The sequence below is a fragment of the Accipiter gentilis genome, chromosome 4 (assembly GCF_929443795.1).
Source record: "Accipiter gentilis chromosome 4, bAccGen1.1, whole genome shotgun sequence".
NCBI classification, from domain to species: domain Eukaryota; kingdom Metazoa; phylum Chordata; class Aves; order Accipitriformes; family Accipitridae; genus Astur; species Astur gentilis.
Window position 1 is genome coordinate 31,495,855 of NC_064883.1, and position 25,690 is coordinate 31,521,544.

At 37.1% G+C, this 25,690-nt stretch overlaps 1 protein-coding gene across 4 annotated transcripts in view; it reads left to right on the top strand.

Moving 5' to 3' along the window:
- Positions 1-21,378, top strand: part of ZEB1 (zinc finger E-box binding homeobox 1) — a 126,940-nt gene extending 105,562 nt beyond the window's left edge. For all 4 annotated transcript variants that reach the window (XM_049798147.1, XM_049798148.1, XM_049798151.1 and 1 more), the window contains 7 exons: positions 795-857; positions 2,559-2,720; positions 6,438-6,640; positions 11,748-11,853; positions 13,385-15,195; positions 16,759-16,939; positions 18,903-21,378. In XM_049798147.1, coding sequence (XP_049654104.1) covers positions 795-857; positions 2,559-2,720; positions 6,438-6,640; positions 11,748-11,853; positions 13,385-15,195; positions 16,759-16,939; positions 18,903-19,444 — 3,068 coding nt within the window. In that variant the 3' untranslated portion in view covers positions 19,445-21,378. The remainder of the gene's footprint in view (positions 1-794; positions 858-2,558; positions 2,721-6,437; positions 6,641-11,747; positions 11,854-13,384; positions 15,196-16,758; positions 16,940-18,902) is intronic.
- Positions 21,379-25,690: the final 4,312 nt, after the last annotated feature.

A 25,690-nucleotide genomic window follows, 5' to 3' on the forward strand; every position in this document is an offset into this window, starting at 1 on the left:
TGGATTTGAACCAACAACCTGTAGTGAGTTAAAAGTTCCATGCTGCATCCTTGAGCACTGCAGCTCAGCAGGAGCTGCTGGAGCTTCAGAGGCAGGTAGGCTCCACAGCATCAGTTCTACGGACGTCTGGTACCTGCAAACTCGTATTGAATATTGGAATTGATATGTGAAACATTTTTGTAGTGCACAGCTGATCTGAAGTGGGCAGCATGTGTTTAAAATCCTTGTTTGTTAAGAAGTCACAGCCTATAAGTGGTTTTTAGAAGATTTACGAGAAAGAGAACGCATTAGGTAGCTGTTTGCAGACATTACTAGCACATTGTCAATCATTTCTGAAAACTGTTAATTGGAGAAAATAATGTAAACGTATTTGTTTTATGATACTCTGGTTTCCAGAAATAATATTCCGGTGTATCAGATAGCTGTGTTTCTAGATAGGGTTATTTAAGTAGCCGGCTCTTTATTTGCTGGAGAAACACATTGTCCCTGTCTTCACCTCTCTTCAAATAATGGTTAGCGTTTAGTATTGCTTCCTTTTAAGATTTCATTTCTTTAACCATGGAATATCTTTGTTGCTCAACTGATTACACACTGCTGAAATAATGTGCAATCCATATATTTGAAAGAACATTGGTTTTAAATGCAGTTCTTCTAAACAATACAGAAATGGAAAAAATCGCTGAAGAAATAACTCAAGTGTATTAAGCTGTTGTTGTGTGTGTGGCATTTTTTGTTGGTCTGTTTGGGGTTTTTTTAAATATTCATTCTTCTTTTTGTGAAATGTACTATTTCAGCTGGAAAAGAAACAAAGGAAGTCCTGGGGCCTGAAGCTCAGACAGATGAAGTTGGATGTACAGGTATTTCTTTGTTAATCTGAGTCCCTTATTCATAAAGTGCTATTGAATTTTGGCTAGGTGAGTATCCTTCTGAAATCTTTGAAATTCTCTGACCTCTCTTTATAAACCGCTTCGCTCTTCCACACTAGAGGCCTTTAACGGTAAGCAGCGTTCTAGCTGAGGAGGAAGAGTCTGGGCTCCTTTCAAATGTCCTGGGTGCGGAGGTGTCACTGGCCAGTGGCACAGAGCAGCCCTCTCGCGTGAGGGCTGACCCCAGCGCCGCTGCAGCACCGCTGCATCTCCTAAGAGCAAACCAAGGGATGGCGCGGATCTTACCTGTAATTGTAGAGAATACAAGTACGGGTCAACAGATAGTGTTTTAAACTAATAAGTAATGTACCAAATTAAACTTGAGCTAATACTGTATCGTCTTATCAACTCCTCTGTTTGTACTGATTATACAGAAGGCAAAATAAAATGCGTACCTCAGTTTCAGAACCAAACAAAACCAGATGCTTTGTTCTTTCTCTGGTTGACAGAAAATTGAACATATGGCCCATCCAGCTTTTCAAAAGATTTTTAGACTTTTTTGGTTTGTTAATGCCCTTAACAGTAAATAGTTAGATATTATCAGGGTAAGCCTTATTTGGAAAAAAAAAGAAAACACACACACACAAAAAAACCCCAAACAAAACCTAAACATTGATATTTTTAAAATTTTAGATTCACACTCTCCTTTTAGTTACTATAAAGTCAGATCTCTCCAAACAATTGTGGAGAACTACATTATGTATTGCATTACAGTCTGTATGTGAGACTGCCTCGTGTCATAAAAAGATTGTGTCAAATTGTAAACTGAGTATGTGATTTCACACTGAAAGATGAATCATAAAACTTCTCCTTCCTATTAAAAATATACCTGACATTATTAATAGTGGAGAATATCTGTCACTGTCATGATGTAGTGTGCCGCAGGCAGAGCTCTCACAGAATGTTCCACCATGGTGAAATTAAACTCTATGAACAATGTATTTAGGCAAATACTTGATAGCAAATATTTATCATACAAACATTAAGTAAAGTATTTAATTTATTATTTGTTAATTTTTAAATACAGTTGTTCATTGGTTGTTTTCTTAAGTTTTAAACTGGAAAATGTTGAAGGATGTTAACTAGATCTGAAGCTTTTTGATAGCCATTTCCAACACTGGAGAACAAGCCACTCAAAGTTCAAGTTCGCTGCATTTCAGCCAGCCAACTTGTTATTCAGAGTTTAAATATCTTCTGGGCTTGCACTAATGAAGAGGTCTTAAATAACATTAAAAATTATGTCTTGAAGGCAACAGATTTACTTTTGCAAACATAGGAGCTAAGACGGTAAGCTGGCCTTCAGACTACAAGGGCTAAATCATAATTAATGGAGCATTTAAGATTTTTAGGGAAGTTGAGGGGAACAGCTAAATCTAAAATGATAAAAATGCACTGAGTTGAAGAGGCAAATTGTGGGTTTAGTCAAATTTTTAAATGTCATTATGCCACTGGTGCTCTCTTTTAAAACTTGGCATATTCCTGCATCTTAAAGGGCTTTACCCATACTAGTATTTGTAAAGAGTTTTGAAATCCTTGGATAGAGGTTGATTTGGCAATGTGAATTACTGAACCTCATTTACATTCTTTTTAAACTCTTCGTTTCATATCTTGGATCTTGTTTTTCATTCTTAGTAAAAGAAGATGAATGTGATTCTGATGCAGAAAATGAACAAAACCATGACCCTAATGTTGAAGAATTCCTTCAACAAGAAGATACAGCTGTTATCTACCCTGAAGCACCTGAGGAGGACCAGAGACAAGGCACACCAGAAGCTAGTGGTCAGGATGAAAATGGTAAATATGCCACCAGTTCAGTTCTTACAAAATAAATTGTACTAGCTACTTGAGCCAAAAGTTCTCTTGTATTTTAGAAGACAATAATGCATACACATGTGACTTTGGGGGGGGCGGAATCTTAGTTAAATAATTATAAGAGGATGGGATCATCATACAAAAAACATTACTACTTGATTTTGTGAAACAAGACAAACACTGGAGTTCAGTTGTATGGGTACCTAAATGATAACCTCAAGTAAGGAAATAAAAATTCAAGCTTTCATAAATCTATTTAGTAGCATTATATGAAAGAACAGAACAAACATTTATTAAATATAATGGGAGTGAAGCAAGATACTGTGGTTTTATGTAAGACTAACTTTGGGGGAGTTATAACATCTTTCTTTTCTTTTTATAGTTCTAAACAAAATGCCCAAAAGGATCTATTAGATAGGAGTTCTTTTATTAGGTAGCCAGTCTATGACAGGCTTTTTTTTTTTTTCTCTTCCTGAAAAGACAGCAGTGGAGAAAAAAGAAACGTTGTTTATACATAAATATTTATGTGAAAAGATAATGACCAGTTGTTATTTTTAAGTAGATGTCTGTTTTCTCTGAGGAAGTTTCAGGCTTAGGATGTTCTTCTGAGTGAAATAAGTCATACTTTGTTCATTTCTTCATCATGAAACATTGAAGGCATCTTCATAATGAAATATTTGAAGGCAAAACCTGTTCAGACTGGTTTTGCGTTCTGTGCTGCTTTCTGAAGTGTTCAGCTTTCATAACCTGTGACAACTGCAGTTTCAACTACACTGTGTTCCTTTATTGGAGCACTTAAGATTTTTCAAAAGAAAGTAACATCCTACATAAAGGGTTAGGAGTGTTTGTGTTCCAGTTGTTTAAAAAAGATGTACATAATTGAACTTAAAATGTCATTGGAACTGTATTACTGTACTGGTATCTAAGGGAGAGCAGTGAAAGGGGTAATGCTAACAATTTTGTTCTGCTCTTCCAGAGATTTTATGGTATTGGAGATTTTAGCAAAAAAGTAAATTAAAATATTTGAGAAATTTAAACTGTGTACATGCCTTTTTATATACAGAAATAGGACCTGAATTACTAATATTTTGTGGTTTACTTTATAAGTTTTGCAAAATTCAAGCAAGATATATGCTCAACAGTAGCATCTTAAAAATTATAATTTAAGATTTCAATCTGTGTTTGCAGTGGCACAGATTGTCAAGTTAGTTCTACAGCCTTGTGATATGATTTCCATGTAATCATTAAAAATACACATTTGTTTTAATAATTTATATTAGACCTAGCCCAATAAGTTCACAAGGAAGTATTCTGAAAATCACGATGCTGAACAATGATGTTAAACGTAATAATTTGGAACAGAAAATGCCAAAAAATGTAGTGATATTTGCTAAAGATACATGCTTCCAAACTGGGGGACTGAACAAGAGAAGTGACAGAGAATTAGAGTCATCAGTGGCTTTGGGAAACCATTGCCACTTCACCATTTGCTCCAATGGAAACAGAATTTAAGTTAACGGTTTTTTTGATATTTCCACTGAGTTGTATTTGTGCTGAAATGGAATATTCTTTATGTCAGGTGAATTGAATTGTAGGTGGAAAAAAGAGGATTGAAGGGAAGCATACTGTGACTACACATGTGGGGAGAGGTTCATTTTTGGACAGTCTGGCTAATCCAGGAAAAGCAGAAGGGGGTGGAACAACAGAAAAACCAGTGCAATACGAGTGTTACCTTGCCTGTTACCATAACAAGTGTAAAAGAACCTATATGACAGAGAAGGTGGTTCTTAGTAATAAAGAAAACTGGTCTGACTCTATTTTCCTTTTCACTGTTGCAAGAACAATGGTACATTCAGTAAAAATAAAGTCAGTAAATTCCACACAAACAGAACGAATTGCTACTTTATAGAGCATATAATCAATCTATGGTGATAACTGCTGGAAGAGGTCATGAAGATAAATAATTCAGAAGTACTTTCTAAAGTACTGGTTAATTTTATGGGTATTAATAATGCTTATAGTTCTGCAACTTAAAATGACAGTGCTTACAAATTTGCCCCTTGTGCTTCAGAGCATAAAATGATAATCAGGAAAGACCTTCCACCTTCCTTTCCTGCTTTCTCTCAGAACGGTGCATAAGTGCATCCTTGCAAAATGTTCTTCCCATTTCCTTTGAAGCATGGAAGAGTAGCATGGTCATTGGAAGATACCACACCTTATAAATTGATAGTTTGATCAAATACAGCAAACTCTACATTTATTTAAACACACTTTTATCAATTTATAAAGAAAGATTTTTTTTTCAATCATTTAAAAATTAATTTTTCAAGGATAGCATAAGTTACTATATATGGGGGTTAATATATGCTGATAAGAAGAGATGGAGTTAAAACTCCATAAATGGTGACTTCTCAGAAGTAGACTTGTGAAATTAATATTCAGCTTCAGTCTGATTTCACTTTGTCCTGTACTGATATAGAAGTAACTGCATGAAAGACAGCAGCATAGATTCCGTAGATCACATTAGAATCATATTTATGGCTTCACATTTGATCTCTCTCCTTTCTGTCACTCAGTATATCCTCTCTCCTTTCTGTCCTGCTGACAGTATGTCCTACTAACAGGTACATATCTGTGTATCATAGAATGATAGAATGGTTTGGGTTGGAAGGAACCTTTAAAGATCATCTAGTCCAACCCTCCTGCAATAAGCAGGGACATCTTCAACTAGATCAGGTTGCTCAGAGCCCCGTCCAACCTGACCTTGAATGTTCCCAGGGATGGGATATCTACCACCTCTCTGGGCAACCTGTGCCAGTGTTTCACCACCCTCATCGTAAAAAATTTCTTCCTTATATCGATTCTGAATCTACCTTCTTTTAGTTTAAACCATTACCCCTTGTCCTATCACTACAGGCGGTGTTAAGAAGTCTGTCCCCATCTTTCTTATAAGGCCCCTTTAGGTACTGGAAGGCCTCTACAAGGTCTCCCCAGAGCCTTCTCTTCTTCAGGCTGAACAACCCCAACTCTCTCAGACTTTCCTCATAGGAGAGGTGTTCCTTCCCTGTGGTCATTTTTGTGGCCCTCCTCTGGACTTGCTCCAGCAGGTCCAGGTATAAGAATTATAAGCCATGTTTCTACTAATTTTTTTTCAGTTCTCTTTTCAGTTACAATTCTGTTAGGTTAAGAGGAAGAAAAAATATTCTCTGCAGCTTGCAAACGTTATTTATTCCTTAAGAGCTGAAAACAGGGTGACGATTAGATGTTTCAGTGATAGACTTAAATTTGGAAACAGGATTTGAGGATTGTCTGTGATTGAGCTAACCAGATCTACAAAGATTACTAGATCTTAAACCATGTTTCACAATTTCAGACCACTTTTTAAACAGAAATACACATATAGAAGCTCTACTGCTGTATTGGGAAGTCCAGCAGACTCACTGCGAGGTGTTTTGGGTAATCGTATTGTGCTGATTCTCTCCAGCGAACACTGGGGCAACCATACCATATTGTAGTTAGTAACATAATACCTGTGGAAAAAAAATAAATTATCATTAGTCCTTTTCTAAAATAGATGGAGCGTCTACCAACTGCATGTTTTCTTACAGTAATACATGTAAATGTAAAGCATGTTTGTTGATGGTAATAAGTTTGGAACTTACATTTGTTTAAATATGGTGTATTGTCTTTCCTGTGTAGGAACACCCGATGCATTTTCCCAACTGCTTACTTGCCCATATTGTGATCGAGGGTACAAGCGTTTTACCTCTCTGAAGGAACACATTAAATATCGCCATGAAAAAAATGAAGATAACTTTAGTTGCTCCTTGTGCAGTTACACATTTGCATACAGAACGCAGCTCGACCGCCACATGACATCACACAAATCAGGAAGAGATCAAGTAAGTGGCATCTGAATTATGGATTTAGCATCTTCTGTAACAATGCTGTGATGTGTTATGTGAGCAAAAATGTACAGAGTGAGTAAGCTGTTCACATCAGATTATCTACATGCTGAAATCCCAGTCCCAGAAGTCAGACTTGTTCCATAAATGTCAAAGGATGAGATCTGAATTCCTGTATTTTCATTCATCTAGGCAGTGTGGTTGGGTTTAAATTTTAGTTTTCGGAAGTGCTTTATTGCATTTATAGGTAATTAGGTTTTGTCTGTTCATTGGCTAACTTTACGTAAAAATTGTGACTCAAGTCTAACTTCAGATCTTTAGTGAAACGCATTTTCCTATCATAAATCCTGTTTGGCTAATTCAAAATTTGAATAAGAAACAAACCACTGTGTTGATTAATTTGCTTGAACTGTGAGATACAGTTTTTAAATGCAATCCATGCTGTAAGACAATATAGAAAAAAATTGTGCATAAAATACAACACTTTAGTACTAAATTAAGCAACAAAAAGGGCTAAAGATATTCTGAGCTTGTTTTCTCTGGTTCATGGGTTGACCTGAGGGCACAGTTCCCTGAAATGCTTTCCATGACTTAGCCATCTGAGATTCTGTTCCCCCCTCCCTTTTTTTCTTTTCTTCTTTTACCCACACAATTTCCTATCATCCATCCCCAATTACATGCTTCCATAGCTTATCAGATGTACTCTGAGGCTCAGGAACTGATGAAACTCACTGAAACAGTCAGGAATTGGCCAAGGAAGAAAGATACAGATTTTCCACTACCAGGTTGTAGAGAGAGGCTTGGAGATGTTCCCTTCTAAGGACAGACTAAAAAGATTGATACTCTCCAGAGAAGAAACAGGAGAGAAACATCACAGAAAGATGCAAAACAGTGAATAGTGAAAAGAATGTAAAGGGAAGGGTCCTTCAATATTTCTTGCAGCTCCAAACCAACAGATCTTTCATTAAACTGAAAGGCTGTAACAGAGCAAAGGAGATGCTTTTTTACACATTGCATATTAACCTCCATTCTACAAAGTATCACCAAGTCCAAGAATTTAACAGGCTTAAAATTTATTATACATTTTTATACCTGAATGTTTACTTTCACGGGTAAATAAATAGGAAAAATCGTTACAAGAAGTATTGGCCATCCAGCTACAGGGATTTTACTGTCTCACAGGTTTTGGAATAACCTCACCAGTGTATTCTGGCATGGCAGTTCTTATTTATTCAAATATATTTCCCATGAACAATTAATTTCTGCCTTGCTTTCTTATTGGCTTGGCTTCCACTTTAAAGTGACTGTCATCCTGTATACATCTTATATTTCTAACTATAAAATCTATGAATGCTTTTGTATAATGCTTTCTTGTGAGCTACCATGTTTATTTTCAGTTTTTCCAACTAGAAGCCTAAAAGCAGAAGAATAAAGTAGTTGGAGGGGGCTAGAAGCCTCTCCTATATTTGCATGTAGTTTGAATGAAAAGACAAAAAATACCAAGCGAGTAAACAATCTCAGAAGAATTGCTACAAAGGGAAGCTTAAATTGTGTTTCTGCAGGTATATTTTAATGGGTTTATACTTTTGAAGGCACAATTGCATTTGATAAATGTTGTTTCTGTTAAGTATCTGGAACTCAATATTATACTAGTTTAAGTGTATTTTTTCTCTAGAGCCATAGCCAGAATCAAAACTACAATAGTTCAGATACTTGGTAAATTTAAAACATATATTTGTTTATGTTATTGTCACAAAGTTGTCATGTCTTCAGAATCGGCTTCACGTGCATGTACATGGTTAAATCATTTGTGTAATGGAAAATTAACTTTTTTCCATAGTAAAGTATAGACTTCCTGGTTGTGGATCTTAAACAGCTGCCTCTTCAAAACTTAATGTCTTATTCTGAAAGGACTTCACGTGAAAGTAGATTATTTGGATAACTTTGTTAGCTGGTTAAGGTCCGGCATGTGACCATTTTGTAGTTGTTCTGTACAAGGAAGCAACAAGCAAAGATAATATCTAGAGCAGTGAAGGCAGGGGAAGAGGTGTGTGCGCACTGTGCCTCCCTCTGAGGAAGGGGGAAATATGCCAAACCGCAGCTACTTCTGCTCCAGTGGAGAGCAGAGAGCCATCCTGCACCTCCTCCTTCATCCCTCCCTCCTCCCCGTCCCCGGCGTCCCTCACGGCTCCCCTGGCTGCTCCTACACCGCTAACGGTTGGTCTGAGGTGGTGCTGCAGACGCATCATCTGCTTTCACATGTGAAGCACCAAAAACGATGTTGAAGTATGAACAAGTGCTTCTCATACGTGTTTTCTTTTTCTTCTCATCAATTTACAAAGCGCCCCTAGGTAGTCTGTGAAAATTTCATATTGCTGTGGACACCGCTGAGAAATGGCAGCTCTTGAAGACCATGGTCAAACCATCTGTGAAAAAACCCTCATGTAACTGTAATTCCTGTCTTCCAGATAACTTTTGAAGATTCCCATTAATAAGTTTTGGTTCTCTGGTATGAAAAGAGTGGACTTTAGTCCTAAGCAAAGTAAATGTTTGATGCAGGGACATATTAGTGGCTAGTTACAGACCTTAATGTTTCTTCTTTCAGTCCTTAAAGGAATGCAGAGGAGTTTTCTTTGAATGCTGTGGTTAATTCTTTAATGAGCAGAAACCAGAAGTTACGTGTGGTGCATCAAAAATATATCACACATCAGAGGCACAAAAAAATTGTGGATTTAGCACTAAAAATGTGGATTTAGCAGTACTGAAAGGGGGAAAAACATTTGAATCTGAGAAAATGAAGGTGAAAGAGTATCAAAGGTGGTACTTTAGGGAAGAGTTATGATTCTCAGCTAGTTTTAAAGAGCCTGGAGAGTAACTCTGAGGATGTTTCAGCTTTGTAAAAAAGATGAGTATAGGACAGATAGCAAGAAAGCTGAATAAAGAATTACAAATGTAAGAAGGTAAGGCAAAATAGATAGAAACACTGCTTAGCAGAGAGTTCAACGCAGGTTATAGCTATGATCAAGAAAACAGGAAAACTCATTAAAAATTTGATAAGAGAATTGTGGGCTTCCATGCCTTGGAAGCAGAACATTGAATTTTAAAGACTGGAGCAGAAACATTTCTGACAGATTGAATACATGCACTAATATTTGGTATGAATATTTATGTAGTCCAACATCTGCAGTAGCTGTGTATGTGCTGAGATCCTTTAACTTGTATAATCTCAAGTCAAACAGTAGTAACTGATTCTCTGCAGGCTTAAGTAAATCCTGACACGGTCCTCTAGACTCAGTGAGGTTGGATCATTAAAGTGAAATGCAGCGAGTCGGGCACAATCGTCTAGAACATCATCTTCAAGGGCCTTAGTTAAACAAAGCTGAAAAGCCATGTGGACTAGCAAAAGGCAGCTGACAAACCCAGGAATAAGGGTCAAGTGCTAATCGGGATAAGTCAGAGCGGAGACCTCGCTGCAAAGCCCGGGAGGAGGTGGGAAGGAGCCCACCCCGAGGAGGATGGGAGCAGTATCTGCTGAGAGGTGAAAACTGCAGCTTAACCAAATGCTTACCCAAGGGAACTGTCAAATTAGAGTACTTGGAAGCGGTTTAGATTATCTTGCTTCAATTTGTCTTCTGTTAGCATCTGTATCATATAAAGGAGGACAGGGTGTAGAACGGGGAGGGTTGATAATTTGGACGGCATATCTCCTAGCAGAGTGCTCGGACTTTCATCCAGCAAACTGCACGGCTGCGGGTTCTTCAGATCTAAAGGCATAAATCAGAACAGGAACGTCACCCTGCCTTTTTATTCATCCCCACTTCTCCAGCGCAGATCTCAGCCCCCGGTTGCCGTCTCTGCACTCGGGGAGTAGCCTCCGCACTCGGCGAGCGTCTGCTCCCAGTGCTGCCCACTGCAGCGGACCAGAATTAGGTGTAGGAGCTCCCCGCCACGGTTTCACGCCAGAGGAGGCTAATGCACGCCAGCCGTTCGTGGTAGCTGCCTGTAGGCAGGCTGTTTCCCCAGAGTACCTGGCTAGCTCTACTAATGAGTTTATGAAAATACTTGCCCCCGTTACCAAAAATCTGCAGCTGCATCCAAATGGTGGTAGAGTATCTTTTTGCAAAGTGAGCTCTACTTAAAAAGGAGCCGCTGTTTTTTTAAATAAAGAATTTGTTTAAACAGAAAGATCTCCAATTCCTCCATTTCATGTTGGTAATTAAGCTGCTCTGACTTCTAAAACGTATGTGATTTTTGTCTTTAAAAATACACATTTCTCGATTTATACAGTTTGTGATAAAATTATGTATCTTGCATATGCTTATCACATAAACTACATGTATTTCTTTCTTAGCTTTTGCTTTTTTTAAACTAGTATAACAATAAAGATAAAATAATTTGAAGCTTAAGAATAAATGCTGTCACAACACGAAATATAACAAAAATAACCAGAACTTCAGTGCAAGTAGTGAAGAGGCTTGATGTTGTATACCAGGGAAATCCCTCCATACTGTTATTTATTTTAATTTAGTTTCTTGCATTTATTTTGAGAATTAATTGTGACTGAGCGTACCTTTGTTGTCACTGAGCCATCTTCTCTTGAGCAATCCTGTGGCACCATTACATAGAGGAATCCAAGGCCAACAGTAAGCGCTGGAAGCATGTAAATGGAAAAATCAAGTCAACTGATTAAACTTTAAACAGGCTTTTATATGCTTTAATGTTTCTCTATCCTGTGTGACATATTCTGTGGGTGGTGGGCTTGGGTTTTTTCTTGGTTTTTTTGCATCCTGGAACTTCTTACTCACATAACATGTCAGTGCAAGCTTCCTCTGAAGTTAGGAGAAGGGGCAAATATATTTTGGGTAGGTTTGGGTTTTCTTTCTTTTTACTGTACCAGATTTATTCAGAAGATACACATGGCTCAGTTTTAACCTGACTTCTAATTTGTTTCTTTTTCATGCATAACACATACCACCTTCAGTCTCTTAAAATTATGATTGATTCTGTTCAGTTTTGTATTGCATTTTCGCTGCTACAATGTGAAAATAGAAGATGTTTTTCCAACACACTGTCCGATGCAATAATTATGGATTCTTTCTCACAGAGACATGTGTCGCAGTCCAGTGGTAATCGAAAATTCAAGTGCACTGAATGTGGAAAAGCTTTTAAATATAAACATCACCTAAAGGAGCACCTACGAATCCACAGTGGTAAATAAACCAAGCATTGAATTGTGTACTAATGTTGCCATTTCTACTTTTTATAACTGTGATGTGGCATCAGTCTTGTAAGTCTAAGTTTAAAATACTACTCTTTTCCTCCCCCCCCCCCCTCCCCGGGACTCTGTAAGCACTGATGGCAGCCTTCAGCTGTGTGCAGGAAATATGTAGAATAACTGAAGAGGATTTACAGTTGCAGCTTAAGCTCTGACAGTTAAGGAAAACTTCACTTGTGGCAGAAGAAACGGGGGCATCCTTCTGGTCCTTTTTCACTTGTCTGTTTTTTCTCAATGTTTGCAGATCATTCAGCATGTTATGAGCCTTGCTAGAAAATTTTAAGTGATAATAATTGGATCATAAGAACTATGCTTCCTACTATGGCTGTGATTTTCATCATTCAAGACTAGTCATATTAAAATAGCCTAGGACACAGGTCTAGGATTGTGTTATACTATCACAACAGTTTCAATTTATAAGAAAAGCTCAAATTTATAAGAAATTTAATATATAATAATGTATTTCAGCATATAATATAACAATAAGTTAAATGTGGTCACTCAAAAGAGATTCTCAATTTCTGTCTTTAACCCAGATTTAGCCATTGACAGAAAGTCTGAGAACAAGTTTTTAGGCCATCTTTTCCTTTCTTATCAGTTGCTTAGCTATGAGCAATGAAGTGCACCTCACTTAGAAGTCCTCCCTCAGCAAACATCATTTCATTTCCAGAGGGTAGTGGCACTGTGCCTGTGAGTGGGAAGGCCTCGGTCAACGTACTTTTCAATCTGAAGCAAGCCTGCTATTTTGGCTTTTTCCTTTTCCTCTGTAGCACAGATGCCCTGAAAAGCCAACTCTTGCTAGGGCTGTAACGACTGCATAGTTGCGTGCCTCTTCCTGGCAGTTTAACCTGATATTCATCTCTGAAGGCAAATATACATCTGTCTTCTATATGTGTCTGGTTTCCCTTTAGTTAAACTTTGCCTGGTTTTCAGCTGATGAGTATTGTAGGAAGATATGGATATATTGTAATTGAGTTTGCTGCAATAAAATGTGCATAGCTCCTTATTCAATTATGATTTGCATTTATGGCTTTTTTTTCTGTAGTTAATCATATTCTAATTCTTTTCCATTCTGAAGTAGTTTATGCAGCTTCTGAAATTAGTGAATGGAGTTTAATGAAATCTGCAAGTATCATATAGACTCATTTATATGATATGTAGACAGTTACTGGGAAATACTGAAACGTATCATGATCATGTGGGCTCCATCCTATATCTCCTAGCTGAGCACAAACTTATTAAAGGACCCTAGGATCAGAGCTATAGATGACATAATTACTCTTACTGTTCAATTCACTGTATAAGATTTTTTTTTTTCCCCTAGGACTCTTTGAGAGGTCATTTTGATGTATTCTTTTCTACTTACTATTGCTTGAGGAAGTTACGCTGTAACCTAGTAAACTGTTGCATAAGCCTCTTTCTTGTTTTTCTTTTTTTTTCTTTTTTTTTCTTTTTTTTATCTTTAGGAGAGAAGCCATATGAGTGCCCAAACTGCAAGAAACGTTTTTCCCATTCTGGTTCATACAGTTCACACATAAGCAGTAAGAAGTGTATCGGTTTGATGCCCGTGAATGGTCGAGCCCGGTCAGGGCTCAAGACATCTCAGTGCTCGTCCCCTTCCCTTTCTGCATCACCAGGTAGCCCAGCAAGACCACAGATACGACAAAAGATAGAAAATAAACCCTTGCAAGAGCAACTTCCTGTTAACCAAATTAAAACTGAACCTGTGGATTATGAATTCAAGCCCATAGTGGTTGCTTCAGGAATTAATTGTTCGACCCCTTTGCAGAATGGGGTTTTTAGTGGTGGTAGCCCATTGCAGGCAACCAGTTCTCCTCAGGGTGTGGTGCAAGCTGTTGTTCTACCAACAGTAGGTCTGGTGTCTCCCATAAGCATCAACTTAAGTGACATTCAAAACGTACTTAAAGTGGCAGTGGATGGTAATGTAATAAGGCAAGTATTGGAAAACAATCATGCCAATCTTGCATCCAAAGAACAAGAAACAATCAACAATGCATCTATACAACAAGCTGGCCATTCCCTCATTTCAGCTATCAGTCTTCCTTTGGTTGACCAAGATGGGACAACCAAAATTATCATCAACTACAGCTTGGAGCAGCCAAGTCAACTTCAGGTTGTTCCACAAAATCTAAAAAAAGAAAACACTGTTCCTACAAATAGTTGCAAAAATGAAAAATTACCGGAAGATCTTACAGTGAAGTCTGAGAAAGAGAAGAACTTTGAAGGAGAGACCAACGATAGCACTTGTCTTCTGTGTGATGACTGTCCAGGAGATCTTAATGCACTTCAAGAATTAAAGCACTATGAAACAAAAAATCCTCCTCAGCTTCCTCAGCCCAGTGGAACAGAAGCTGAGAAGCCCGATTCCCCTGTCCCATCAGAAACCGGGGAGAACAACTTATCTCCTGGTCAGCCACCTTTAAAGAACCTTTTATCGCTCCTAAAAGCGTATTATGCATTAAATGCACAACCAAGCGCAGAAGAGCTTTCAAAAATAGCAGATTCAGTAAACCTACCACTGGATGTGGTAAAAAAGTGGTTTGAAAAAATGCAAGCTGGACAAATTTCTGTGCAGTCTTCTGGACCATCTTCTCCTGAACAAGTTAAATTAAGCAGTCCTGCAGATAATGATGATCAAGCAGCAACTACAAATGTAAGCGAACCCCAGAACAGCACAAATAACTCACAAAATCCTGTCAATACAACAAAATCTCAGACTTTACCAGGGGGATCAACTCTGAATGGTTCACGCAGTAGCACGCCATCCCCGTCGCCACTAAACCTTTCTTCATCAAGAAATTCACAGGGTTATACGTACACAGCAGAGGGTGTACAAGAAGAGCCACAAATTGAACCTCTTGACCTTTCGCTACCAAAGCAACATGGAGAACTGTTGGAAAGATCTACCATAACTAGTGTTTACCAGAACAGTGTTTATTCTGTCCAGGAAGAACCTTTGAACTTAACTTGTGCAAAAAAAGAACCACAAAAGGACAACAATATTACAGACTCTGATCCTATTGTAAATGTAATCCCACCAAGTGCCAATCCCATAAATATTGCTATACCTACAGTCACTGCTCAGTTACCTACAATTGTTGCCATTGCTGACCAGAACAGTGTTCCATGCTTGAGAGCTCTCGCTGCCAATAAGCAAACCATTTTGATTCCACAGGTGGCTTATACATACTCTACTACAGTTAGTCCTGCAGTTCAAGAAACACCACCAAAACAGACCCAAGCCAATGGAAATCAGGTACTTCGGTCCCTGTATTCCTGTATGTTGTGTGTGATGTATTTATTCTGTATCCATGCTAACTAACAGAAAACTGTCAAGGTAGCTTATATTTACACTTTAATTTATCAGGTTTATTTGGCTTGATTGTTAATGGGTAATAGATGTTACTGTTAAGTCCTCTGCAAAGCTCGTTAGCTCAGGCAGCTTGAATCCAGACTGACAGAAACTGTATAGTTCTGTGTGTGGATAAGTCAGTTCTTCACCATATTCAGTCATTCAGAAATGTCTTCTAGGACATTAGTGCTTAGTATTTTCAAGACAGTCCAATTCTCCTGATCAAAAAGCAAAGTAAGGCCATGGCTTGTGTTTCTTGCTGGCTCCGTATCTCCTCTTTCCCCACATCCAGAAAATAAACTCGTTGGAATTTTTGGCTACTCTCTTCACACCGCTTTGCTTTCTTGGCTTGCAGAGTAGCTGAGTTCATCCTGCACCATAATGGCACTTCAAACAAATTTCATACGTATTCTCAATTGAGAGTTGGGCAGGTATTTATCTTCTTTATCTGCCATTCCTGTATCCTGCCCTGTTCTTCCCTGGGTACATGCAGGTGTGATCTAATCAGAGGCAATCCTCCAGAGAAACCCGTTGAGGTAGGGACAGAGAAGAACAGAGAAGTGGCTCGTGGAAAGACTGAGTGTTCCTAATTAAGTCAGTTGGCTGCTTGGCATTTTATGCAGGCTTCTATATTGCAAGAGACTGAGGAGCCTTGAAGAGTTACAAGGTTGCTTATATGTTAAAGTTTATGAGACAGGCAACATTTGAGGTAGCCAACATGTACATTTTTATATTCAGATTTGATAATATATGATAAAATTAATTCTGTGTGTAGTGATACTGCTGATAATCAGTAGAAAATACTGTGCTTCTTACAGGTGAGCTTCAGCTCCTGAAATGCTTAGAAACAGACAACAGTTATGATATTTTTAAAAATTTATTTATTAATGAAACATTTGAAGTTCTCCGAATTTTGGGTTAAGTAGTATTTGTGGTAGTTTACGAGGAAGACAGTAGTCAAATATGCAAATTCAAATGGTAACTTAAATAGCTTTTTGTGAAAACTTCATCAAAAAATACAGCCTTAACTTCTATAAAATCCACGAGGTAGCAAAATGTGGGTGACAAACATTAGCTGAGAAATGCAGTTCAATATCAAATTTGCTCTTCCAACTTATTAAGGTAATGTATAGGTCTGTAATCTTCTTCTCCTTCCTAACATTGCATTTATTATACGGGCCCTAAAACATGATGTGTTCAGTGTAGCTTAGACCTGGCCAACAGTCAGATTTGGATGTGATTAAAGTCAGTCCCAGTGAGAATTCTGCATCTATATGGTGGCAGGGCTGCAAAGCAGAGCAATGCAGCGAAAGTTCTTTTTGACTATGTAAGTCTAAACAATTTTGTTTGGCTGTTTACAGAATTGAACGAGAAGAACAGTGCAGCTTCAGCTTACATTTTATAAATTGTATGCTGCATCAGTGCATTTTTTAATTGAACTCAATCTTTTTCGTAATTTTTCTTCAGGATGAAAGGCAAGACACTAGCTCAGAAGGAGTATCGAACGTAGAAGATCAAAATGATTCTGATTCAACACCCCCAAAGAAAAAGATGAGGAAGACAGAAAACGGGATGTATGCATGTGATTTATGTGACAAAATATTCCAGAAGAGCAGCTCATTATTGAGACATAAGTATGAACACACAGGTATGTACTAGGAAAAGCAGTTTTAGTTCATTATTTCATTGGCAGTGTATAACTGATAATCTCAACTGGAATCCAGTTCTCAGAAAGTGTAGGGAAGTGTAATAGTCCTTCTTATCATCTGCGCTTGGCTTTCTTTAGAAACCTGTGTTTTGTATATTTGTTTGACAGAACTGCAATTCTGTGTTGCTTTAAATTTGTAAGACCTAAACCCTGCAGAGAAAAAGGGGAGTTTCTTCCATCTGGCTCATGAACAGTCATCTGCGAGCCACAGCCTGTAATCAAGGATATATTACTTCTAATTTACCTTGCCTGGTTATAAATTAAGAAAAATTAAAAATTAAAATTATAAATTAAGAATAGGGGATCATGTATGTCTATGATACTCTATATGAAAGGCAGTGTATCTATCTAGTATGAAGGATTTTCAAATTAGGCCACATTTGTAATGATCTGAAGTTAACAGCCGTTCAGTAGACATGGAGTCTAACCCCAGAAGAACACCCTTTTGGCTTTGATTTTTATTTTTAATTTCTCATAGTTATTCCTTTTGGCTCCAGTTCTGGTATCTTTAGTCTTTTTTTAAATAACTGTTGCTCTCTTATTTCTTCTGTGATGTCTTAAAAAAAACCCTTTTTTTTTAATTGGTTAGGTGCCTAAATTTATATTTCTGCATATTAATGTTCTAATTTCATCTCACATACAGAATTTAAAAGATTAAAAATTCTCTTTTGTCTTTACCACTTGATCAAGTTTCTCAAGTTGTATTCGTTAAGACTATTTTCATACCTTTACTGTCCTGAGACTCTTTTAACTCGTCCTTTTCATAACACAATTGTTCTTTCCATTCTACTTATAAATTAAATGCAGTGTTCAAAGTCATAGAATCATTTAAGGCCCTTAAGATCATCAAGTCCAACTGTTAACCTCACACTGCCAAGTCCACCACTAAACCATGTCCCAAAGCACCAGATCTACTCCTTTTAAATACCTCCAGGTATGGTCACACAACCACTTCCCTGGGCAGCCTATTCCAATGCTTGATAACCCTTTTGGTGAAAAAATTCTTCCTAGTATCCAATCTAAACCTCCTGTGGTGCAACTTGAGGCCATTTCCTCTCATCCTATGGCTTGTTACTTGGGAAGAGAGACCAACACCCACCTCGCTGCTTGCTTGGCATAAGTTGACGTGGAGGTGTTGATGATCTGTATAGCGTGACCAAAAAAACTGCTGTCATATTATCTCTGCCTTTTATGTCTGGGCTAAGACTGTTCAAAGTTGTTTTGCATAACAACTTTGAGTGTTGCAATCAAAATAACATTACTAGGCTTCTACTATGTTTCTAAGAGAGTCTGAAAACAAGGCAACAAAGTAGAAAGCTGGAAAACAGAGCAGAAAGAGAACCAAGTGAAACAACGCAGATTTTTCTTGTTAACGTATGTGTAGTCAGCAAGTTTTGTTCAAAAGACGTTTACCTGTGCCGGAAGGTTCTAGATTTTAGAATTATTTTCCCTTTACCTATAACACGGAAGAAGGACTTGGTACACAAAAACCAACATCAAAGCTTAGTTGATTTAACATTTCCATAAATATAGAAAAGTTAAAATGGTTTTGAGTCGAAATAATGTTTACTGCAAAAAAAGTCTCCTTTTCTAAATCACTTATATTCATACTTTTTCTGTGCTAGAAATTACATCTGAGAATCTGTTTGGCCTTCTGTGTTCGGTTTTCCTAAAAAAACTTACAAATTACCCTTGTAATTGTGACAATGTACCCTTGCACCCTTGTCCTTTGGGCTCAGGTGAGAAACTCAGGCTGATAACGCGTGGAGTAGAACATCTTGTTAAATAAAATTAGTAATTGTTGGTAATACATTCACCAACAGCATTTTGTGATGAGAATAACAGTACAAATTTTTAAAACTGCAGTTACGAGATGTCCAATTGTTTGTGCTTTATTTTGTAGGTAAAAGACCTCATGAGTGTGGAATCTGTAAAAAGGCATTTAAACACAAACACCATTTGATTGAACACATGCGACTGCATTCTGGGGAAAAACCCTACCAATGTGACAAATGTGGAAAGCGGTTTTCACACTCGGGGTCTTACTCTCAACACATGAATCATCGCTACTCCTATTGCAAAAGAGAGGCAGAAGAGCGTGACAGCACAGAACAGGAGGAGACAGGCCAGGAGGTCCTCAATAACGAGCATGCTGGTGCCAGGGCATCTCCATCACAGATCGACTCGGACGAGAGAGAGAGTCTAACCAGGGAAGAAGAGGAAGAGAGTGAAAAAGAGGAAGAGGAGGAGGAAGAAAAAGAGGTAGAAGGACTTCAGGAAGAAAAAGAATGTAGGAAACTACAAGAAGTAGAGGATGAAGAAGAAGAAGAAGAAGAAGGGAAAACTGAAGGTAACAAGAATGATGAAGCTGTAAATCAAGCAAGCAATGCAGAACCAGAAGTTATACAGAATAATGGGCAGGTGTCGGAAGAAAAAAACAAATAAAGCTTAAATGATAGTTTTTTCTATAAGGAAAAAAAAAATTGGTAATGAAGTTCGTTCTATATTATACATGCTTTTCATGGAAACGCAGTAGCCTGCATACTGTGATTTCTGTTCACTACTGTGTAAAAAAATATATATGTAAAAAAAAAGAAAAAGAAAAAAAAAAAAGAAATCCAGGTGTGCCTGAACCTCAAACTTAGTAATTTTTCACACAGTTTTCAAAGTTAGGAACAAGTTTATAACATGAAGCAGATTAGAAAAATACAGTGACTCCGGAAGCAAAGATTTAACAGGTTGTAGGAAACCTGATTTATTAGACAAGCATCTGGCATTGTTTGTTTTATCAGTATTAATTTTCATTCTTAAGTTGATTAATTTTTAAGCTGTACAATTGGGAGAGATTTATATGAATTTTTTTTTAATGGTAAAACATTTCCTAAATCCACTTCAGTATTTTCTTATGTTTTAAAATGTGAGAACTTCTGCACTACAAAATTCCCTTTTGCAGAAACCTGTAATGCAGTTGCAAACAGTGCTTGGCTACCTTTGTAAATTCGACCTGGAAGGTAGCAGTTTATGACATTAGATGTTGTAGTAGAGCATATTATCATTTAAAGTGTATTGTTAGCCTTAAGAAAGCAGATGATAGAAGAACTGAAGTTTCTTACTCATGTGATTAAAAATGTAGTTGAAAAGATTGTCGTTGAGTTCTGATTGCAGGGACTAACAGTGTTAATACTGGTAAGGACAGCAAAGTCGTCAAAATCAGTGTTTGTAATTGTGTTTTGAGTATGTAGTAACGATATGAAGGATATGATATGAAGCTTTGTATCTCCTTTGGCCTTATGCAAGACCTGTGTGCTGTAAGTGCCATTTATCAGTATTATAAAGGCTCTAAGCAGCCTTTATCCAACGTGTGGCCTACAATAACTAGCATTTGTTGATTTGTATCAAAGTTCTAAACTAATCATGGGGAAAAAAACACTCAGCCATCAGAGAAGTAAGAACACTGGTATATTTCATTATTTAATTATTTGGTGGTATTTTGGGTTAATACCTGACTTGCAGAATTTCTCTACAATAATTACAAGGGAAATTTTCTAATCTGCTTTATTGCTTTATTGGTTTACTTTAATTTCAGACACATACATGACATGTTATCTGGCTCATAAGTATTTTCAAATGTTAGTTATTATGGACCCCATTTATTAACAATGTTAGCTGATTTTTACCTATCAGTATTATTTTATTTCTTTTAGTTTATAGATCTGTGCAACATTTTGTACTGTATGTCTTCAAACCTGGCAGTATTAATACCCTTCTTACTGACATATGTACCTTTTTAGTTTTAGAAAACTTTTATATTTATGTGTCTTATTTTTATATTTCTTTATTTATTACACAGTGTAGTGTATAATACTGTAGTTTGTATTAATACAATAATATATTTTAGTATGAAAATTTGGAAAGTTGATAAGATTTAAAGTAGAGATGCAATCGGTTCTCTTGCATTGAGATTTGATTTAACAGTGTTATGTTAACATTTATACTTGCCTTGGACTGTAGAACAGAAGAATTAAAATGGGAATGTATTAATTTTACAATTGCAATCAATTCATTTTACCTTTACCCAGTTTTTAATATAAAGCTCTTAAATTTTGAAATTCACTGTGTGACTAATAGCATGATGCTCTGCAGTTTTATTAAGAGATTAGTCTAACCATAAAACTCTCATTTCCTTAGTAAGCCAAATTAGAATAATCTTATAAACAGTGTTGGGAACAATGTTTAACATTTTTGTGCCAATTTGTTCCTGTATTCATGTATGTATGTTACAAAACTGAAACTTCATTTTTAAGTTCCTTGTTACATCATGGTCATTTTCTAGTTTTTTACCAGACTCCCCATCTCACAATAAAATGCGTCAACAAGTCTGACTTACTGTCATTATTCTGGTACTTTAGAAAATGGTTTTAAATTATTTCTATGAGATGTTATTCGGACATGGTTCCTGCTTCAGTGTCAGTATTCAGTTTCAATTGTACATAAGGAGCACGTAAGTGAAAAAGGTTTGGCTGTGTGCAGACGAAGGGATTGCTACATTAGTTTATTGATTTACCAACGTTAGTAGAACAACCGAGTTTTCAAAATGAACCTTGTGGTTTTGTGAGTATTTTTTTTTTTCTCTTTATCCAATATACAGTTTAGCACTCTCTTTCAATAAGACTGCTTTTAAAGGAAGTAAGTCTATAACTGTTTTCTTGATTTAGCAATAAGCTAGTGAAAAGGTTGATGTATATATTGCTGTTGAACTTTCCAAAGATACAGCACCAACATTACAGATATATATAATTGCAGTAATGTAAGCATGAAGGCTTGAAAGTTGTATTACATATGCATGTTTACAATGTTTTGCAGTTTAAGCAAAGTTTAGAGGCTGTTCTTTAAGCAAAGTTCTTTTCTTTAACGACCTAAAAGGGGATTTCAGTTGTTAATTTGGGAGTTTTTACGTGAACATAATGTAAGTTATTTGATATTCATATATCTAAGTTTTGAATAGTTCTCCATCTTATTATCTCAACATTAATATGTACAAGGGATTTATCCCATATATTGTTTTACTTTGTATTTTACTGTATAGTGTACCAAATATTGCACTTTTAAGTGGAGTAAGCTCCTAACTCAGCAGTATCCTTGAGGTAAACATGAGAAAGCGGTTTTGAAGAAAATAACTATTTGTATTGCATCAATAATGTTGCCTTGTAATTATTATCATTACAGAATCGATCAGGTAGTTCAGGATTTCTCGCAGGTAAAACTGGCTATGCTCTGTTTAGGTAATGAAACACACCTTTTTGAAACTATTTTAAGATTTTTCACATTTTTTGTATTCCAGGAACTTCTTACTTGTCTATAGTAAGTAAACCCAGTGAGACATTTGTTGAAATGGGAAGATTTTGCTGTCTTCAGTAGTAGAACAAAGAATTTTAATAAATCCAAGTTTACTTACATAAGTGACAGCTGCACGTGAAAGGCCAGTAACTTCAATTTCCAGAACCTTAAATGAAGCAAGAGAAAACCGTGCTTGGATAGAGAGCAAAGTCCAAGCAGTTTTGATTCAGGAAATGTCACTGGTTTGGGGGAGAAAATTTATATTCATTACTTAGACTATGAAACCGTTATTAACATTTTTATCTTCAGAATGGATTGGTGTATTGAATTTTGCATCTGTTAAGCTCAGAGATGTCTCTGGTGTTTGTGACCTTATAACATCATTTATTATCCATTTGAAAAACACAAAAACTGTGATGCATCTTTGTTTAGCGGAGTAAACTCATCCATCAGTGAGATGCCTGTGGTGCGGATAGCTGTGCAGTGTAGAGAAGCCTAGGCAGCTGTGAAGGAGTCCATCCACCAAGGTACCAGAAGCAGTCCAGCTGCAGCCCTGCAGACCTTCTTTCCAAGTTCATGGCAAAGCAGTTTCAAGGAGAGTAAGTTTCCCACGTGAAAAAAAGCGAAAGCAAAAGTGTAAAGCCTTTGCGTTCTGTCCTTTAAATAAAAGTTGTAAAAGAGCAGTAAAAATGGAATGTAGTTTTAATAAAACTTCACTGTCCTGTGACCTCTTCGTTGGTCAGAAGATGGAAAGTACATCAGTTGCGCTGTGTGCCCAGGCTGTTGTCTGTGCCTGCTTCCTCCTCATGCTCACCATGCGTGGCTCAGCTAAGCAACCAGAGGCCAGTTACCGGTCCAGACTGACAAAAAGAGAAGGGTCCTTTGAAAGCAGCAGGGGACAGAGCACTGACCTGAGCCTGATATGCCGGTTTTGGATCTGCTACTGACCCATTTTTGACTCCAGAATGTACTTGATTGCTGTGTTTCAAAATCCATTCCAGTTGCAAAATTGTGACAGTGGTATGTCCTCTTTTATCATGTAATTTGCAAATAGGAAAAATATTACAGAATAACTATAGGAAGAGTGTTACAGAAGAAGTAAATACTAAGTTTCATGCCCTGAGATGGGGAATACCCTTCTGAGATCCTGAGGAAACAGGAGCAAGAAAGAGGGACTTAAGGCTACGGAGAAAACTAGCAGATCTGTTGAAGTAACTGCTTTCCCCTTTTTTAGCAGTAATCATGTGGCATCCCAGTGGTGATTCTGGTGGCATTCTCAAATTCTGCATAGCCACATTGCTGTCTACTTGCTGGTTTTCTGGAGCAGCCTATCTGTATGTGTAATTGGTAACATAGCAAAACGCTGTATGTATGAGCTTGAAAGTTGGTTGGTGTTTTTTTTTCAATTGTATTGAATTACAAAAAAAAAAAAAAAACACATAAATTAAATGGATACTAAAAAAAAGAAATCGGGAAGTTTTGTAGTTTGGCTAATCTGAGTGCCAGTGTGTTTCAACAACTATCTTACATTTTAGTAGAAAAGAATGCACCAATCCAGAACACAATGTAGTTACTCTAAAAGGTACTATTCTTCAGACAGACTGAGTAAAAATTGCTTAAACTGGCAACAAGTGTTGTTGTGTTTGCACTCTTGAGTAAAATTATTCTAATGCAATTATTGCCAGTAAACCCCCAGTCAGTGTCTGTACAAGCAGCACTTTACTGATGGTTGTGTGGCCAAGTGTGCCTGGGATAGCAGTGCCCATGAGCCTGAGCGGCAATGTGAAAGCAAAGCCATTTACAAGCGAGAAAATACTACGCTACCAAAAGCAGAGTTTTTGCCACAGCAAAATGCTACACTGGGGCTTTATCATCAAAGTGATGAAAGATCAGGTGTACACACTCCAAACCAACATAGAAGTCTGTAGCGGAGAAGTGTACAGAAGACCATTAGAGGGTAAAGGTAATGATCTGAGGATAAGAAAAGTCCATTTTGCTCGTGGAGGCTGTAGTGAAGATGGAGGATGGCTTTAGAGCAGAGTAGGAGGAGAGAGAAAAGAGCTTAGTATGTGCTGTCCTGTGCACCTCTTGAAAGGGTGTTCTTTTTAATTTATTTACTACCAGTGTATAAGTCTGTGCACAATTCTTTGCTTGGATAGAGGTTTTGTTGTATATTTTGCAATTGACATTCTGGTACTTAATAGCACTTTTTTCTTCTTCTTCTTTCCTTGACAGAATAGCTTGTTTAATTGTCACTAGAATAATCTCTAAATTTCATAATAGAAATTCAATATTAGAGTATCTTTTGAGTCTGTATTTTATCGTTTATTGTTCATGTTTTTCTTGGGCAGTAGTTCTAATGATATTTGCACAGTCTGATTTTCACAAAAAAAAATACAAAAGCGTTACGATGTTCAAATTAACTCCTAAAAGTGATCAAATATTTGCAACTTTTCTTTTATCCCTCTGCTCTTTCATGACCTCTGGTCACTGATCTGTCACACAGTCATCTTAATTGTGTGTATTATGCCTATCATACACATTGTATGTACATTGTCTCTAGGGGAAACAATATATTACGATATATTTCATTGCTTCACAAAAAGAATCTGCCCTTCTTTTAAAGTGTAATTAGAAAATAAACTGATAGTTGGGATTAAACATGAAATGTGCTGATGTCAGGAGCACTGTCATGGCAAAGTTTGTCCTAGTAGCATGCCAAATGTGAGTGTCGTGTAGTATTAATCTACAACTAGGTAAAGTTCTCCAACGCTATACCTCTACACTAGCAGATCCCAAAAAAGATCTTAAAAATTATGAGGACAGTGGGAAGTAATCTTTAAAATAAATATATTGAGAATTATGTTTTGGTCTTTGGTTTTCCGGTGAGTCTCAAGTTCTCTGATTCTGCTTGTAGGCTCTAAGCGTTCTGTTTTGGGGACTGTCCTTGGGTTTTACTCATTTTTGTGTTGACTAGTGTTTGTGTAATAATCACGAGATTTGCATTGCGTATTAATTCAGGAATTAAGGGGATAAATGAGTTAAACCCTAAAAAACCTGAAATACACTAACTTTGTATCATTCCTCATGAACTTCTGTTCCTCTCTTACCTGAAAAGTCTGCTTGCTTTTAGCATGCCCTGGGCTGAAAGACAGACCACACTGGGTCCTGTTTCCATCCCTCACTGTTCAGCAGCTCTCTCTTTAGGCCAAGTCCTGCATGGCCGTTCCTGAGTGTCAGTGGAACCCTTGAATTCTGTGAAACTTTCTAAATTTTTAATGAGAGGTAAACTATTGCAAAGGTATAGAGGGAGGATTTTGCTCTTTTCAGCGTGCAAGAATAAAATCTGTTGAA